Source organism: Xenopus laevis, chromosome 3S (assembly GCF_017654675.1).
Source record: "Xenopus laevis strain J_2021 chromosome 3S, Xenopus_laevis_v10.1, whole genome shotgun sequence".
Lineage (NCBI taxonomy): Eukaryota > Metazoa > Chordata > Amphibia > Anura > Pipidae > Xenopus > Xenopus laevis.
Window position 1 is genome coordinate 87,287,897 of NC_054376.1, and position 19,572 is coordinate 87,307,468.

General features: G+C 35.6%; 1 protein-coding gene across 1 annotated transcript in view; it reads right to left on the reverse strand.

Annotated features, from left to right (window-relative positions):
• Positions 1-19,572, reverse strand: part of trhde.S (thyrotropin releasing hormone degrading enzyme S homeolog) — a 303,766-nt gene that overhangs the window by 61,942 nt on the left and 222,252 nt on the right. The window contains exons 8-9 of the mRNA XM_018255948.2: positions 1,332-1,397; positions 448-635 (exon numbers count right to left, since the gene is read on the reverse strand). Of these exons, the coding sequence (XP_018111437.1) occupies positions 448-635; positions 1,332-1,397 (254 nt within the window). The remainder of the gene's footprint in view (positions 1-447; positions 636-1,331; positions 1,398-19,572) is intronic.

The following is a 19,572-nucleotide window of genomic DNA, read 5'->3' on the forward strand; positions in this document are numbered from 1 at the left end:
TCATAAAAATCATGGTGAATTTCCGCGTTTTGCCGTGGGCAACTAAATTTGGAGACTGCTGCGAAAATGCGTTGGCGAAAAGTTGCTTGCGTCAAAATCGGCGAGGGTCAACATTATTCAGACGCCCATTGACTTTAACGCTGGCGGCAAAATTGACGCGAGTGTCAAAATTGACACAGGTGTAAAAAATTGCGTTTTGCTAATTTTTCGCACGAAGCAGATCATGATATCTTCCAATTGTAAAAGAGACATCTGCCATTGACTTCTACATGACTTTTGCAGGTTTAATATGAAGCGTATTTTAACTTTTAGCAGCCTCTGGGTATAATACAGTAAATCTTACATTTTTATTTTTTTTCCACTAAAAATGGTGTTTCCCCCTTTAGCACCAGAAAAAAAAAAGGACTTTTTTTAAGCCGCTAAGACTAAAAGTAAATTGTAATGTACCTTTTATTTCTGAGCTCCTTGTCTCTATTCCGTTTATCTATGTTGTATAGGAAATGCTCCTGAGTAATTGTTATTATGTCATCTGTTGTTTCATTTCTTAGGATTGTTATTACAGGATAGCCCATCTGAAGTGTCCACTGATCCATCACCTCCCGGATGTTCAGTAATTTACCTTCATTCTTCAGAACCTTAAAATAAGCAACAACACACTGTTCTATGAAGTTATACATATATATATGAAGAATAACATATTACTAAGAATTTTACTATTTAAGTAGGAGCTGCACTTTTGCTCATTCTGCTCACTTGAGGCATTCTGCATACACACTACCAGTATAGCTACATATGATAAGATCTACATAGAATGCCATACCCGAGGCAAGTAATATGCCATCTTCTGTTAGTAAATACACTATTACTTTATCGCACATGATCTGTGTATATAATAATCTGCTATCATTCTTAATTGGCTATTAAAGGGAGAACACTTGGAAGATGAATGCAATTATTAATGAATATTGACTAGTCATGGGTGAATTTGGGCCATTTAGCTTTGCGGGAAAATTTTGCAAATTTCCCGCAAAATTCGTGAAACAGCAAAAAATTAGCGAAACTGCGGCGTCTACTTTTTGACGCAGAGTCTTGTTCTTTTGGACACCGGAGTCTATTTTTTGGATGCCGGCGTCTGTTTTGGTTTTTTTTTTCCAATTTTTACGCTAGCATTTCGCGAATTTATTCGCCGGCGGCGAATCGCAGGAAATTGTTGCGAATTTGCGCCTGGAGAATAAATTCGCCCATCACTAATATTGACTATAAAGTTAGTGAAAGCTTGATGTGTCTGCTCTTAACATAATCAATAATGACATGAAATGCTATATAAATACCTTGGAAAGTGTGTTCCACAGATCATTTCGTGCAGCATTGCCATATTTATGAGTTGTTAAATAATCCTAGGAAAGACATGAATTTAAAAATGTTTATTGTTGCATGGGCCAGTTGTAGCACTGTGCATCAGTACACACAAAGATACACATATTATATTTATTACTCCGTTGGGTAGAATTTCTGAATATTATTTCGATTATGTGCCCTTTTAAGAGATAATGAAAATGAACTTTTATAATAGCTGAATGTTGCTCAAGCTGAGAAGATTTTACCAAAGTCACACATATGTGTCAGTATGTCATTAAGACTAGTGATGTGCAGGTCAAGAAAACCTCAACCTGCACCCATCCTTAACCCACAAAACCTTTACCCGCACCTCAACCTAACACTCAAAATGTTGCCATTGTAGGACTTGCATCCCAATCATACCCATGTTATCTCATTCTATACGCTACGGCTGTGTGCACCTCTGGTTCCAAGACACAACATTTTCGTCAGCAGTAGAGTAGGTTCGTTTCCCAGTCTGACACACATCCAACATCAATCCACAATAGTTGGCCAAATTTCAAGCTAAACCTGCCCAACTGATGGTCAGCCTAGGGGTCACCATGGGCTTCATATCAACCTGCACATCACTAATTCAGACAAATCTAGAACTTCACTCTATCTTGTCAGCCAGTAACTATTAGAGGCATTCACCACATTAATTGACTACTGATTGAGCAGCAGAAACCTTGACCAGTACATTAGCTGGTATGTCCTTTTGGGCCAATCCACGTCCATCCTACAAGATTATATCCCATGCGCATACATATTGCAAGACGGGTTGAGACAGGACTTGTGTTATATGAACCCAAGTCACTAGTAATAAATACAAAGCACTGAAGGCCTATAGTAAAAATGCTCACTCTTGAGTGAGAACTATATTTGAGGAACATTCTTCTTAAAGGCATATTTTGTTTGAGCTTTGGCAGCACATGACATTGTGCGCTATAAAAAAATATTGCTGAGGACATTTGTCAAGGGAGCACAGCATAAAATGTCAACATGTGGCTGTGTCAATGTTTTATGGACAATTTTTCCTAGAGCAAAGATAAAAAGATACTGGTCATCCTATATCTATAAACTACAGGTCAGGTGTCATCCTAAGGAAGCACTAAGACTGCAAATTGCCCTGGACCAAGTTGTTATTGAAGGACACCCTATAGGCCCTGTTGTTCAATAGGTCTGAAGCCTCATTTATGATTTTAAAGTGTAAAGTGCTAACATGGATACATAATTGAGCATGACACCATTTACACATGTACCCATAAATGCTACAATTTGTATCCCCAGTCTGTGCATCCATTGACATAATGGAACCCTGGGATTACTGCCAGTTTTAATGTGTTCAGGGATCCCTTAAAGGACAAATAAACCCAAAAAATAATGTTTTGCCTAATAAAAAAAACATAATTCTAAGCAACTTTGCAATATACATTCATTACACATTGTCTATGATTTGTATGTTATTTGTATATGTATTGCTATTGAAAGCAGTGTTTGTCTGTTCCTTTCTATTCTCTGCCCTGGTAGCTCTGGCTTTTGAAACAATGTAAAATATGACAACCGATTAACAGACCTGCAGGAGACTGGCTTTTGCAACATTGTTTAAAAAGCAACAACCAGGAGTTAAGCAAATGCTGCTTTTAATAGCAATTACATTTACAAATAACTTTAAAGAACTAAAAACTTTTAATAAATTTAAATTGGAAAGTTGCTTGTAATAGTTTTCTTTTATTAGTCAAAAAAAAATTGTGTTGACGTCCTTTAAAGCAAGTCCCATCAATATTTTTAAATGCTTTTATGTTTCCATATCTCCCAACATTTGTGGACTGAACTATCAAAATCAGACTGTCCTCCAGAAAATGGGACAGGTGGGAGGCATGTGTTCCTGGTGTTCCTTCTACAACATAATCAAAAGTAGCCACAGATACTGCTAAAAATGGTTACATGCTTGGTATTAAAATTAAGCACTTTATATTTTTGAAAAACCACCTGGAGTTGAATACATTTATATAATATATGTATAAGATAACAATTATAATAATCATTATAATGATACGATATAAAAAATAATATTATAATGTACCTGTACTATAAATTATGTATAATAGGTTACATGTCCAGAGTGCTTTATGAGGGATCTGACTATTGGTCTAGTCTATCACTTGGTATGACGCTGCTTCTATTGTTCTGTAATTTAAACAATATTGATTTGGAGATCAACGCATGTATGGAATGTTAAAAAGCATATTTAGTATATATAGACTATATTTCCCATTATGCACATGGGATTATATGAATTGAGCATTTCCACATAATTAAGACTCATTTCTCATGTACTGATATCCCAACATGCTTTCTGTAATTAAAATATCTTGCAGGTGAGACATCAATACCGCCATTAGCAGGATGTCGCACTCAGTAATTACTTTGGAATGTATGTGAAAAAATCATCAGCACTTTGCTCCGCTCATGTTGTTTTAGTGCACCCAGTGAGACAATAGCTTTGTGAACATAGCAATAATCTCTTATTGGCAGGCACTTTTCTCCTACAATACCAGCTTTTAAAAATAATATTTTTTTCCCACTTGTCAGCTCTTACAGATTCCCTCACTCACACATGTTCCCTCTCCTGATTACTGAACTGTGCAGGCATATGAGATACAGGGGGGCTTTGTCAGAACAGTTCTGTGGAAATCAGCTTTTATTTGCAAAGTTAAGGCAAATGATTCATGGTTCTGGTATTTGTTTATCATTGAGGTAGTTTGGAATAACGTACTCTTGTTTTTTCTGTTGTTTGTGTCTATAGTTTTTTGAATCACTCAGTTGAATAGCTTTTAGCCGAGCATTAATGTAAACAAAAGAGTGCTTGTCCCGCCCAAAAAGATCTATTGTGCAATAAAGGAATATCTGAACGTCTCACTACTTGATACTCTGCCTTATAGCAGCGATATCATTACTAAAACAAAAACTAAGCTACGTGAGCAAAAACACAAATTCATGCTGAAACATTTTCTCTATTGCTCAGGGTTATTAAATCTGAATTTTTCTGATTATTTGAATAAAAAAAGTCAGGCCAAACTAGAATCCACAATTTGGCCTTACTATTCAAAAAGCACGATTTAAGCGGTTCGGGTAAAAACCCGATAAAATCAAGTAGAAACCCGAATAGTACATTTTTCTCAGTTTTTCCCGAATAGCTAGATTTTGACAGCTTTTTCCTGAAAAGACCAAATTTTTGGAATTCTTGGACGAAAACCCCAAAAAGGTCGGATTTTTAGGCCAATTCCAGCGCAGACCACAGAAACTTTAAAATAGGATAAGGTCCTTTGCTATTGACTTATACACAACCTCGGCAAGTCTGAGTTGGCGGGTTTTCTGGCTTTTTGCTGCATTGGGCTTAAATAAATCTTGAAAAATTGGCGTTTTATAAAAAACTGAAAAATTTGAGTTTAAAAAAAAAACTGAAAAATTTGAGTTTTGGCAAACTGGAGTTCAGTAAATAACCCCCTAAGGGGCAAATTCACGATGCACCGAAGCGCCTAATGCTAGCGTCACTTCGCTAGTGTTGGACACTAGCAAATTCACTAACGGCATATGATTTACCAAAACAGGTGCAAATTCAAATCCATGTTGATTAATTTGAGAAAATCAGTTGGACATATTGTAGTCCTCCTGTGATAGTCATTGTGTTATCACTTCCATTCTGTTTCATAAATGCTGTTTGTTTTTGCAACATGCAAAAAGAACCCTGGAAAAACCAGGGCATACCCCAAGGCGGGTGGTAGAATTTGAGCTCTATCTTTTTATAGGCCTTGTCTGTAACTGTACAAAGATCATTCATTCTGGCTGAAGTGGTGCCTTATGTGTGATTGCAAGGAGCATAGAGTAGTCACATGCACTTGAGAACAGAAATTTAAAGTGCTTTGCACTTCCATTTGTGTTTCTATTTGATCTCTTAGAGCCATGCACCATCAGCAAATATTAAGAAACAAAAGACCATGTTTTTTTTGTCACACGATGATATGCCTACCAAATGCGTCTTTTCCTGTGTTTTCTATTTCTCAAAATCCTGTAATTTATTTTCAAATTCATTGTCCAAAGCACATGCAGCACTTTTGTGATTGCGTAGATAAGCTGAACACAAATGTGTATAAATAAGAAGGGAACAAATACATTAAAAAAAAAAAAAGCTAGTAATGGCCTTTTTTTTTCTTGTCTCGTCATTTCTGCATGCCATCGTGTCTTTTCCTTTGCAAGTAAACCTTTTAAAATTATGATTTTTCTTTGATGACCAACATGTACCTTTCAAATTATTGATGGACTCAATCAAAACAGGAATAACACTCAAACAAAGGCCACCCCTCCCTTTAACTAATAAGATAAACCAAATCCTGCACCGGCCTAATGCTTGCAGAACTTTTTTCTGTAATTAAAATAAAAACAACTTTTTGTACATTGTAATGGACCTATTCTAACTAACCTTTCAGCTGATCTTTCTTTAATGTGGTTTTTGAATTATTTGCATTTCTGTTTTGCATCATCTCAGTCTGCAACAAAAAATCATATCGGGTCGATGGGTAAACTGACCCTGGCAACCAAAAACATGTCTATTTAGTAACAAATACCAGATGTGTGTCATTATTCCCAACAAACATTTTGCTTTGGGCAGTCTACTGCAGATACATATCAATGTGTCTGAAAGAAGTACATGACATACTACCATGTATAGCGCAGCTGTATTTTGACAACAGCCCTATATACCACACCTATTTTACACACCCTAGACATGCCAGTATATTTACTAAATAAAATTTCAACCCCAGGCGTGTCATTATAATCACTAAATAAAATGGATAAAGGGAATAATAACCCCATTTGTGCCAGTAAAATCACTAAATAAAATGGATAAAGGGCAAATTAACCACAAATTTGCAAGCATAATAAGTAAATAAATGGTTGTTGAAGAAATAGTAGGATAGTCTCCATGATTGTTTAGAAAAAAAACAGTTTTTTATATCCACTTTACAGTTATAGCAGAGGTCTGACGTTAGTCAGTAGAAATGTATTATTATCCTACTATTTCTTCGACAATCAGAAAATAATCTTTTTTCAAAGTAAATAAATGGATAATGAACTAATAACCCATACATGCCAGTATAATCACTAAATAAAATGGGAAACGGTCATATTAACCCCAGATATGCCAGTAAAATGACTAAATAAAATTTATATTAACCCCAGAAATGCCAGTATAATTAGTACAGAAAAATGGATAATCGGCATATTAACCCCATATATGCCAGTAAGATCACTGTAGAAATGGCTAATCAGCACTCCATATACCCCAGGCAAGCCAGGAATATTAATGAAAACAACCAATGAGCACTGTATATTCCAGACATGGCAGTAAGATCAATGTAGAGATTGATAGATTGAAACCATAAACTCACCTACATAAGCAAAATACTGTCACTGGCCAGGAAGAAGTATATCTGAACCATGCAGTACATTAACATTAAAATCTGTGTAAGTAATTAAATGTAAGTTTTTTTTATTTCTGGTCAAGAAATGTGTTGGAAATTTACTAAGTCAGTTAGACCAAACAGAATCATTGAATTGAATACAAGTGGCATGTAATCACTGTATATTTATACATATTTATTATTATTAGGGATAATGTTGTTGTCCCTATGTGTACTATTATATCCCATAATTGTACAGTGCTGTGTATCCAAGTATATAATTAAATTTATACACACATACGTACATACAGGTAATTATGTTTTATAATTGTTGTGTGCAATAGCCGTCTTGATTCCCTGGTACTAGTATAGTTATACTGCACATCTGTTAGATCATATCTTAGGAACATGTTGAAATATTGTAGGACGATAGTTAATTTATTATTAGAAAAATGTTAGAGTGTCTTGTGCATTTTAAATAAATACAGACTGATTTTTTTTCAGCTTTCCTCCAGAGATTGAAACTGCAATTCTCTGTCGCAACAGTAACTCTGAGTGTCTGCAAAGGGCAACCTGCCTTATATTAAATAAATATAGCTTAGTATCCAGATAGTGTGTGTGTGTGTAAACTCAATAAAACCAGTTTCTATAATCATATCCCTTCCCCAGACATTTTAGGGCTATTTAGCAAAAAAAATTGAATCGTATCCTTCTAGCAAACTACAATTTTATAGATATATTTGATGTTTTATGTTTTACACTCTGACAAAACCTTGACCAGTAAATGCAATATCTGAAGACCCAAAGCAATAATTTACTAAAAGACTTTGCAGTGGGAAAGTTATATTAGGAAAAAAACAATGGGTTGACAGAGATGTGTTTAATCATACTTTAGCAGATACACACATAGGGGCAAATTCACTAAAGGGTGAATTTTTGCCAACAATCTCTTTGCCACACTTCCCACTACTTCGCCAGGTGGAAATTCATTATCACTACGCTAATTCACTAAAATGCAAAGCTGGCATTTCAGCAGTCGAACGCTGGCAAATTTTGACAAGCGTTGCTTCGGCAGTGTGACAATTTCATTTTTAGCGAATTTTGCTAGCATTCATTTCTGCGCTTAGGTCAGTTTGAATAGGGTGGGTACATAAAAGTCGTATGGACGTCTTTATTAATGCAAATGCTTGAAGTGGCCACTTTTTGTTACAAACGTCCAATGAACCACCATAAAGACAGAAGAGATCCTCTGATGCCCTAAACATAAGCCCACCCTAAAACAAATTTGCCAAGCCCCTTTGGAAAAAAATGTTAACACAAAAATCTTAATAGCTCAGACTTTTGAAGATAATCCCACTTTAAAAAAGTAAAAGTCACCAGCGTTCTTGACAACTTTAATGAATTTCTGGGATACAGGATATGATGTCACTGATATAAGATTGAGGAGGATGTAGCTTCATTTTATCAGTTTGCCTGGTCTGAGGTGGCGAAGTAAACTCTGGCGACAGAGGCAACATTCAGTTAAATTCGTATCTTAGTGAATTTGTGGTAATAACGTTCACCAGAGTGAAAAGTCGCCTGGCGATAGGGTGCGAACGTACATTAGCGACAGTCTCATTCACTAGTGAATTGTCCTCTACGCCCAGTAAATTGGCGATGTCTAGCGGATAGGATTTCTGGAGAATTGACGCTAGCGTCGGCCACATAATCTCATGTGATGAACACAATATCATATAATCTCATGTGATGAACATAACATTTAATTTAAATAAGTAAAGAATCTGTCTATAGCTACTGCATTCATAATTGCAATTAAAATGTAAACACCTATTAATACTCACCACTATTTGGGGTTGTTTACAAAGAGTAAAATTAAAATGGAGTAAGGAAGATTAGAACGCTAGAACATTGTTATAAAAAGAATGCCATGTTGATATAATATAAGTACAAATTTGTGTGATTCTGTGATATTGTGAAATGTCTGTTCATACACTATGGGGTATATTTATCAAAGAGTGAAGTTAGAGATCACCGGAATCCACTACAGTGAAATACCGCCTTTCTCAATTAATTTCTATGGCATTTATAAATGCATATTTATATGAACCTTCAATTCCACCCATGGATATATACTTGTTTGAAAATCCCATAGCAATGAATGGAGAGAGGCGGTATTTCACTCTAGTGGACTGTGGCAATCTCAAACTTCACTCTTTGATAAATATACCCCTATACTGTAGGTGTAACTCTTGCAAATTGCACCAGTTTGTCAGAGCAACTTTGGACCACATGGATTTGACATAAGCTTTTGATTTACTTTCTTGTCATTATCTATTCTACATCAGTTTCCTTTTGTTAATAAAAGTATATTCTGAAAACTGGGGTTACATGGTGAGAAACAGTTACTTTTGTTAAACAATTCTCCAACTGTAGTTAAAATATTTGAGACTTAAAATATTTTAGCCAACCAGAGATGTCAACTAACTCCATGTCATCAGTGTAATAATGATCCTTTACTGACATTTTCCGTACTTCATTCTATGCTACATTTTAGTGTACAAGTATAATAAGTATATAAGTATAATATGGGGTTATAAGTGGCAGGACTACATCGTTATCTCCCTGATGACATGGAGCTAGGTAAAATATCTGTTCTGATTTAATTCTAATTTTGTGAAGTCCCACCATAGTTGCACAGAAACAAAGGCACTCTACAGCATGCATGCCATTTAATTAATAATTAGTATCTCAGAATTTTAATTTTAAAAAAGCAGTCTAATAGCAGCCATTTAAAAGCATTTTGTAGGACATCATATTTTGGATGCAGAATTAAAGGGGTGTTGTATGGAGAAACCAATTCAATGGGATTTTTAAACATGCATAACAGATATTAATTGGACAGACCCTCCCAAGGGCCCCTACAAGATGTCAATAACATCATGACTCAATCATGACTCAGTCTGGAGGGAGCTACATGTAGTTACCAGCTTTTATCAGCCTGCATATGACCACATTTGCTCTACTTTACAAGAAACAAATACTGGAATTAATGAAGCAAATGTTTGGTCCAATGTGTAAGATACTGTAGATGATAAATACTGCTGCTGAACCATATTTTATGAACTAAATATCTTGGCATACTTTGATATATTATTCAGGGTTAAATTATCGATTATATTATCAAGGGTATTATCAAAGCTAGATCTTTGAGGCCATTATGCTTGAACTTTCCCCACTTCTCTTGGTCCATTGACATTAAAATAAAAAAAAAACCTCCAATGTGAATATAATTGAAATATTTGTTTTTCATCTATGCAAATCTCTTAAATTCCTAAATGCCCTTAACAATAAAAGCCCTCACTACACTGTGCTCTGATCCCAAAGTTCGGACTAGAAATATACTTTTTTGAACCTTGGTCATCCCTTCGTCAGGCCTGCAATTCATGTGTACCTTATAAAAGAATGCTAGTACAAAGCAAATGTTTTCTGTCTTGTAAATCTCTGAAAAATAAATGGGAAGATGCCTTTGAAGAGAGTTTATTAGGTCTGTGTTTTCTTCATACAACACATTATTTCCTTTTAGGGATTACTTTCTGCATTTTATCAATTGTTGTTTTCAGCACCCCTGTAATTTATTGTATTTGTAACAGAATTTGTATTGCTCAAAAAAAAAAAAAAATCACTACAAAAACCATTTTTTGACAAGTATATGTTTCATCCTGTCAAAGATTTGGCATTGAAGTTTAGACTAAAAGAGCAGCACAAAGTGACTCCCACTTAATCACAGGCTAGAGAAATGAAGTAAGAATAGTGACTCAGTTAAGTGTCATTGGTACTGGTTCTGTTCAATTAATAAGAATACATGCAAATTTTAAGTGTCGTTTATATTTATTATGAATTCATGCTTCAGGTCGGCAACTTGAAGACTCATGCATATTTGATGAAATACAGCTAGGAGCTATTCAGTAATCTCGAGCTGGCTCAGCAAAGAGTAAGGTTGTCTAAAAGTAGAGTAAGGTTGGTTAGAGATCAACATTATCTTGTGTATACAACCACAAATAGATTTGTTTTATCCTTTATAAATGTTTATGCATTAAACACCTTGGATATTGATGTGTATCAAGGTATGTATCAAGAAAAATAAAACAAAATGTTAAAATCATTGTCAACTTCTTGCTTACTTGGCATTATATAGCATGCTGTAAGCCTAAAAAGTAAATACCATTGAGAGGGAAAAAACAGACAAATAATATAGTGTAGTACTTAGGAGTAAAATGTCCACATATACATAAGGTACATAAAGTTGTTCTAAGTGCTAAGTTCACACCCAAATATTTTGTAGCATGCCACCTTAATACATATGCATTCTGTGGAATACAATCCCCTATAAACAAAGGGTATTAAAATGTAGAAATTGCACCCGTGGTGTCTAGTTGTAGTTCCACAAGAGCCTACAATCTGATTTCCTAGTGAGTTTAGCAGGTGATCATACTTACAAGAAGTAAGTTAACTGAAAGCTTTAAGATTGGTAGGTGTCCTGAATAGCTTGTAATCTACTGGTATCCTTAGTGGGTAAAATTAAGCAACATGTGTGGAAGCGTTTAAACAGTTTTAATAAGTAGTAAAAATTACACTCACAAACATTTCATCTTTAAAATTGCAGTGCATCCATCTTAGTGATCAGAAACTGTTAGTGTCTCTCTTTTTCCAGCACACGTGTCTCGGGTCTCCGGCTGCTGCTTCCACACTCCTATTTCAACGCTGACATGTTTCGCCATCTGGCTTCTTCCAAAGAGACATCCAGACGGCGAAAAATGTCATTGATGAAATAATTAGTGGTGTTAACTGAACTGAATAGGCAGAAACAATGGAGGTCTAGTCTAGGCAGTCTAGGCAGCAGGACAACCATGCTTTTGTCCAGGCTTTGGCCTGCGGACAATTAGCCTTACCCCCAACTGACAATATCACTGGATTTCCATTCACGACAACTCCACGACACGACAGCCCCATGTGACATAAAATCCCAAATATTGTTTTAACTGTGCCCCCCAACTGTGCCCCCAGCTGTATCTCAGTACCCTGCACCCTGTATCTCAGTTCTCTCTGACACTTACCCCGCCACCCCTGTGACCTGTTGTACCAATCAAATTATTTTGCAATGTGCCCTCTGTCAAATAATGTATTTCATGGTGTAACACTCATACATGTTCTTTGCACATTGTTTCTGTTAATAAATAAGGTAACCAGATAACAGCTCCCTAACACAAGATAACAGCTGCCTGGTAGATCTAAGAACAACACTCAATAGTAAAAACCCATGTCCCACTGAGACACATTCAGTTACATTGAGAAGGAAAAACAGCAGCCTGCCAGAAAGCATTTCTCTCCTAGGGGCAAATTCACTAAGCCGCGAAGCGCTGAACGCTAGCGTTAATTCGCTAGCGTTGGGCATTTTCGCTACTGCGCAAATTCACTAACGAACGCTGGCGTAGTTTCGCTAGTGTTACTTCGCAACCTTACGCCAGGCGGATTTTCGCTACAACGAAACTACGCAAATTCACTAACTTGCGCAGTGTACTGAACGCTACCTTTTACGCTAGACTTCCTTCGCCACCTCAGACCTGGCGAAGCGCAATAGAGTAGATAGGGATTGTTTAAAAAAAAGTCAATTTTTTTTCTAAGTCCCAAAAACGCTGGCGTGTTTTCTACATGATGGGTGATAGGCTGAAAAAGATCGAAAATTTTTTGGGGCTCCCCTTCCTCCCCCCTACATTTCCTGACTCATGGCAACTTACCTAGACAGTGGGCACATGTGAAGGGCAAAATAAAATTTTTATTTGCTGATTTGAAGGTTTTCTAGGCATTTGTAGTGCAGATACGTGTTCCTCCATTGAAATTTGAATTTTGCGCCGTATGCAAATTAGTCTTCGCTAGCGTAACTTTGCTTTATATAGCGAATCAACGCTAGCGCAACTCCGCAACCTTACGCTACCCCTGTGCGCAACTTCAGATTTTAGTGAATTTGCGGAGCCCTGGCGAAACTACGCCTGGCGAAGTGCGGCAAAGTGCGGCGAAGTGCGGCGAAGTGCGGCGAAGTTGCGCCTGGCGCAACTTCGCATCTTAGTGAATTTGCCCCCTAAAGTGCAGGCACAAGTCACATAACCAGGGGCAGCTGGGAAATTGACAAAATGTCTAGCCGCATGTCAGATTTCAAAATTGAATATAAAAAAATCTGTTTGCTCTTTTGAGAAATGGATTTCACTGCAGAATTCTGCTGGAGTAGCACTATTAACTATTTTTGGAAAAAAAAAAATTTCCCAAGACAGTATCCCTTTAATGTTTAAATGTTTTAAGGAATAGAGATTCCAATACTAGAACATAGTATACATAATAAGGATGACCCGGATGATAAGGAAAACTTCAGATCCCAAGCATTCTAGATCGCAAAACTATTTTCCAACTGCAAATGACTTTTGCAATTTGTCAGTAGAGGATTTTAAATTGCTGACTCATGCTGGAATCCGCCAGTTAAAGTAGGTGAAATCTGACCATGACTCACAGCATAACTCGGCATAACTGTGTTAGGCTGAACAAATTACAAATGAATCATTATATATGCATTATATTAACAACTGTAAGAAAAAAAAAAGAAAATATATTTGTGAAACAGATTGGATATCCACTATAGTTTACTTTGTTTTTATCATAGTAAATCTGACATACTAATATAGCATGGTACACTGTGTTATTTAACATGTTGGCGCGATGTACATAGAGGGTAATAATAATAATATTATTAACATGTATTTATATAGCGCCAACATATTTCGTATCGCTGGCAACATATTTTGTAGCACTGAACAAGCTTTGGGCTATTCACAAGAAATTGCAGAATACATAATAAAGACAACCCCCTGGGTTTTTAGTCCGAATCTTTTATAAATTGTTTGCAGAAGTTCATTTGTCAATCAAAGTATGTTTCTGTTGCCATCCTACAATTATTCTTTTCTTTGAGTTGACATGTACAGAAGATTGTCATGCTGGGCTAACTTTTAACTTGTATGTACTGTATTTTGCCTGAAATATGTTTGCAATACACATTTCTAAACATAGAAAAGAGAAATCTAAACTTTATAGAAATAATGCTTATTTTATTGGGTAAGTTTGCTCATATATTTTTCATTTGGGGGGGGTTATTTTTCAATAGTTGAGACTACATTTTTTCCATGATTGGATTCAAGGGAAATCAATAGCAACTGGTTTTGAAACTACTGTCATGATTATTATTATTATTTTCATGATTATTAGGTTAACAGTCTTAAAAGATGCTAAAATTTGTAAGAAAAAAAAAGTATTATTTTCATGATTGTTTCGATTTATCAGTATCATATAATTTATCAGTATCGATAATCAGAAAATGTATTCACAATGCGAATTTGCAAAAAACGGAGAGACGGGCACAGCACTGCAATTTTTTAGCGTTCAGGAAAAAACATGGGCAATACAACCATTTGCGTAAAAGTATGCGCTGCGCAAACTTTATAAATGACCCCCAGTGTGTTCAGGTGTGTGACCAAATGCACTTTTAACTGCATTCTTTCTACAGGTATGGGATCTGTTATCTAGTAACCTGTTAACCAGAAAGCTCCAAATTACAAGAAGGCCATGTCCCATAGATTTTAATCAAACAATAATTTTTTTTTTAAATTATGTCCTTTTTCACTGTAACAATAAAACAGTGCCTTATACTTGATACCAACTAAGATATAACAAACAATCCTATTGGGCTTATTTAATGTTTAAATGATTTTTAGCTGATCAGGTATGGTGCTCCAAGTTACAGATCTCATCCAGAAAAACCCCTGGTCAGAAGAATTAATGATTTCTATGAAGATTCTCATTTAGTCAAGTCATGATATACAGTATCTAGTAGAATTAAGTCAAAGGCAACTGGAAACTACTCTGACCAAATCCGCACAGAGTTTTTCCCCTTGTTTAACAATACATTTTTCCGAAAAATTTGTGAAAAATTTGGATCGTACGAATTTGTCAGATTTTATGCATGAAACGCGGACTTTTTTTGTTTTTTGCCTGAAAACTACAAAATCTTTAGATTATTGCATGAAACCCAGCTCAGATCAAGATATCTTCGAGACTTCGGCCATTGGCTTATATGCAACCTTGGCAGTTCTGAGATGCCGGATTTTCTGATTCTAACTTTTTCCATCCCCAGGGTAGAATAAATCCCAAAAAATCTGAGTTTTTTTTAAAGATAAATTTGGATTTCATAGTAAGAAAACACAATTGTTTCCGTCACCAGGGTAAGGATATAAAATCAGCATTGTATGTTGATAATTGTATGTTGATGTGGTGTTGCAGGCCCCCTCCTTTGTTCAGGGATGGTTTTTTAACTTTGGCATAAATGGCCCCTTTCAAACCATCTCTACTCTGTATCCATTGGGCACATTGTTGTCCTCAACAACACAGTACAGTATATCAACAATACTGTACAGTATATTGACTGCTGAGTGTAGTCCTGGGGAGTTAGCCCTTCTATGTTGCGCCATTCTCGTACAGAGTGGTTGATTTGTCTCCCCAATGTATAGATCGGAGCACTCTTCCCTACACTGGACAGCATAGACCACATTGTTCTTCATGTGCTTTGGTGTTGGGTCTTTAGGTTGCACCAACTTCTGTCTTACGGTGTTGCTGGGTTTGAAATACACAGGAATGTGATGTTTCTTGAAAATTGTCCTATGTTTTCCTGATGTTCCGGGCACATATGGCATGGCTATTTTGCTTTGCCTGCTAAGCTCTTCCCCTCTGTTTCTTGGTTTGGTCCTTTTGCTTGGCTTAGATTTTGTTTGATAAAGGTCCAGTCTGGGTAACCACACGTTTTCAGAACTCGTTTCAGATGTTGGTATTCTTATGGCACTTTTATCAGTTCTGTCTTTTTGAATTATTTAAATAATTTGAAAAAGTAATTACCGCTGGCAGCAGTCATGGATTAAAATCAAGAACAATATAAAAACTCATTATGTACAAATATGAGAGAAAAAAATAAACATGTACTTAAAACAATAAAACAAACTTTTCAACAGAAATGCATTATCGTTCTCCAAGCTAAACTAATCGTTACATAATTTTAGAGCAATAGCATGCTTGTAATAAAATTATAATAGTAACTGGCAAAAATGTTCTGCCAAAAGATTCTACTTTTATTATGGATATAACAAATAAAAACCAGTGCATGCAGGTTAAAGGAACAGTAACACCAAAAAATTAAAGTGTCTAAAACTAATGAAAATATAATGTACTGATGGAGCTGAACTGAAACGGTTTGCTTCAGAAACTCTACAATAGTTTATATAAACAAGCTGCTATGAAGCCACGGGGGCAGCCATTGAAAGCTGAAAAAGGACAAAAGCACAGGAAACACAGCAGATAACAGATAAGATCTGTAGTATACAATAGAATTTTTCAGAAGTTATCTATAATCTAACATGTACCCTGTGCATGAATGGCTGTCTCCTTGGCTACACAACAGCTTCTTTATATAAACTAAAGTATTGTTTCTGAAACAAACACACCAAGTTTACCAGTGAAGGGCAATAGTAAATGTTTCTTGTCATTCCTTTAAAACACTTTCACTTTTGGTGTTACTGTTACTTTAAAAAAAAGTTGTATAAATGCCATCTAACAACTTTATTAACAAGAGAATTGTCACTGACAATTCACAGCCAAAAAAACATCCAGTAGTCCCTGTGACCATTTAAAATATAGTATAATAGAAAATGTGCCACTAGGCAACAATAAACCACTCCTCTTTTCAACATTGAAAAAAATTCATAGGCAATCAAGTCAATTCATATATATTTTTAATATCTGTCTCAGAAAATGTGCTTTGTACTTTGAAGGCAATTTAGTGACTTGCCACTTGCTGTTAAGGGGTGTATAGCTTGCTTTAAAGTGGACCTTATCACCTCTAAATAGCTTTAAAACAAAAGTGAATTGCTTTCTGAGAGCAGGTCAGCAATAAACATTTGCAATCATTAAGTGAAGCTAAATACATTAAAGTGACACACAATGTGTATTTCTGTTTCATATAGTTATGTAAAATATTTCTCTATTTTAGCAGCGGCAGCTTGTCATTAACACTGAAATACACTATTTTGACATATTGCTTGGCTTTGTACATACAAATCTCATATTATTACTCATATTCTTAAATAAGACCTGCGTTATAGTCCAACAAATGCAATGCAAATGTATGCAAAACAATGAGAATATAGTTTGCCCCTTGATTCTGTGCAGGCAGTTAAAAATGCTAGACAAGAAACAATATTTATGCTATATATATACTTAGATATTCTTTCAGGAATTCTTATGGTGATAAGATTAAATCACACTGCTTAGTACAATGTATAATCAGCATTCCAAAATTGTTATTGTGCTGTGGTTGTGACTGGAGGCAATCAAATTCTGTTTACACACAAGTCAGTGTCTCCAGTTCCACAAGCAGGTGAATATCTTTCCAGCTGAAACTGTACATGCTGAGAATTTTAGTGCAACAGGACAAATGGGGATTTCAGTTGACCCACCGCTGGAGTGCAAGTGGTTACAAAGTATTAATAGTGCTAGTAAGCTTCAATCTGTTCTGTTCCCATCTAAAACAATTACTACTGTAAGACAAGGACCATTCAAAGAGAAAACACTAAAATATGTATACATTTTATCATGTATTCATGTCTGCTATGTTACCTTCAAAAGGCACATGCACTGAATACTTGAGAACTTAGGTATAAACCTAAAGACGCAAAAGAAAATATGGCACAGCTGTGTATCTAGTTAAAGCCCCAAACCTAAAATCACAAACACAGTATCAGGGTAGATATGAAAAATCCCAAATACGATTTTTACAACATCTGTATACCATGTCTGTATTTGTTATCAATAGTGATGGGTGAATCTGTCCCATTTTTCTTCGCAGTAAAATTGGGAAACGGCAAAATGGGCATCAAAATTATTTTGACGCGTGACAATTTTTACATGAGAGACAATTTTTATATGCACGGCTTTTTTGTCCAAACGCATTAAAGTCAATGGGCGTCCAAATAATTTTGGCACGCGTCAATTTTTATGTGCTCGCCAATTTTGACGCATTACAATTTTTTTTGTCGCAGTGAATTTGTTGCAGCTGTCGGCAAAACGCAGAGATTCGCCGCAAATCCATGCCTTGCGAATACATTTGTCCATCACTAGTTATGAAATCGTACATAATATTATGTAAACAGGAGTAGAGTATGTGCAAGAATCCATCTAAAAACACAATATCTGGCCCTGCATGCTAAAAAAAAGAAAACGGAGTTTCGGTAACCTTCTCCCTCACTCTCTGAACAATGTAATGGAAAAAAAAACTTTGCAATGAACAGGTGTTTCCCACACCCCCTTTATACTAGAAATTCATGCCTTCTGATTTTAAGTTTTTACAGTATTACATAAGCAAATGAAACACGCACCTGCCAATAGATTACTTTGCTAGGTGAATGATTAAGAGGGAGGAAATTTAACTTTTAGTCTTGTCACTATTGTTAGTATTGCATTCAGGCAATTAAGCTTTAATAGTGTAATAGTAGCATAGGAGACCATGTGTGCCTGGCTGGATACAAGTATAGATATATCTGCCAAAGAAAGTTGCCTTCCTCCATACAAAGTTAAAGCAGCGCTGCTCCTGCTATGATAGGGAGGGAAGGAGAGCTGAGAATGTTAAAAGTAGAGAAACAACACTGTGACAATATATGCTCTTAGCACTCTTAGATTAAGCACATCTGTTCCTTCTCTTTTTTACATCCTAATAGGTTTCCTTAGTAGACAGCAGAACATTATTATGCTATCATTTAAGTTATAGCACAATACTAAGTTAGAGCATATTAAGTTAGTGCACGAAAAAAAAATGGGAAAAAAAAAGACTTGTAGGCGATGTCCAAAGGTACCCTTTACAGAGAATGAAACAAACAAAAATAAATCCACTGTTCCTTTGTGTTTTAAAATGCCAGATAGCTAATGAAGCAATAAAGTATGAAGGGATACTATATTGGAATCCCAACAGTATGCAGCACAGTGTAAATCTGCTCTGAAAATTCAGTGGCTAGTCACTTAGTAACAATGTTATCACAGTTGAGAAACAAAGCAACAATGTAAAAATATTCCTGCACTTGGAAACAAGGAGATATTGCAATAAATATGCCATTGCTTTTCTCTTTTCACATTAAGCTTGGAGCTGGCGCAACAGAACTAATCGCAATGCACAACAGAAAAATAAATTTGCCATAAATTGAAATCAGTAATACATTATATTATATTATTTTGTTAAAATCTGATTAGAACATCAGACATTGTTGTATTTAAAAAATAAGAAGAATTAAGTTGATAATTGCACAGGAGTGTTTTAAAAGTAATTGCTGATCCTAGTATTCCAAAAGATGATAAGTGTTTGGTTAGCTAATGTATGAAATGTGTATGCACATGTGCTACATACTGTATACAGAACACAGTTCTGGCTTAGGAACGGTACTGTCGTTAAGCCACCTTAATTATACAGACTTACCTTTGTTTAATGGAGAGGACTCCCATGGGCAAATGAACTTTTCATGTAATTAGAAACTATTTACCAATTTTCCTATTTTATTACCTTTCTTAATTCTTTCCTTGCAGGCAACATTTCTATGGA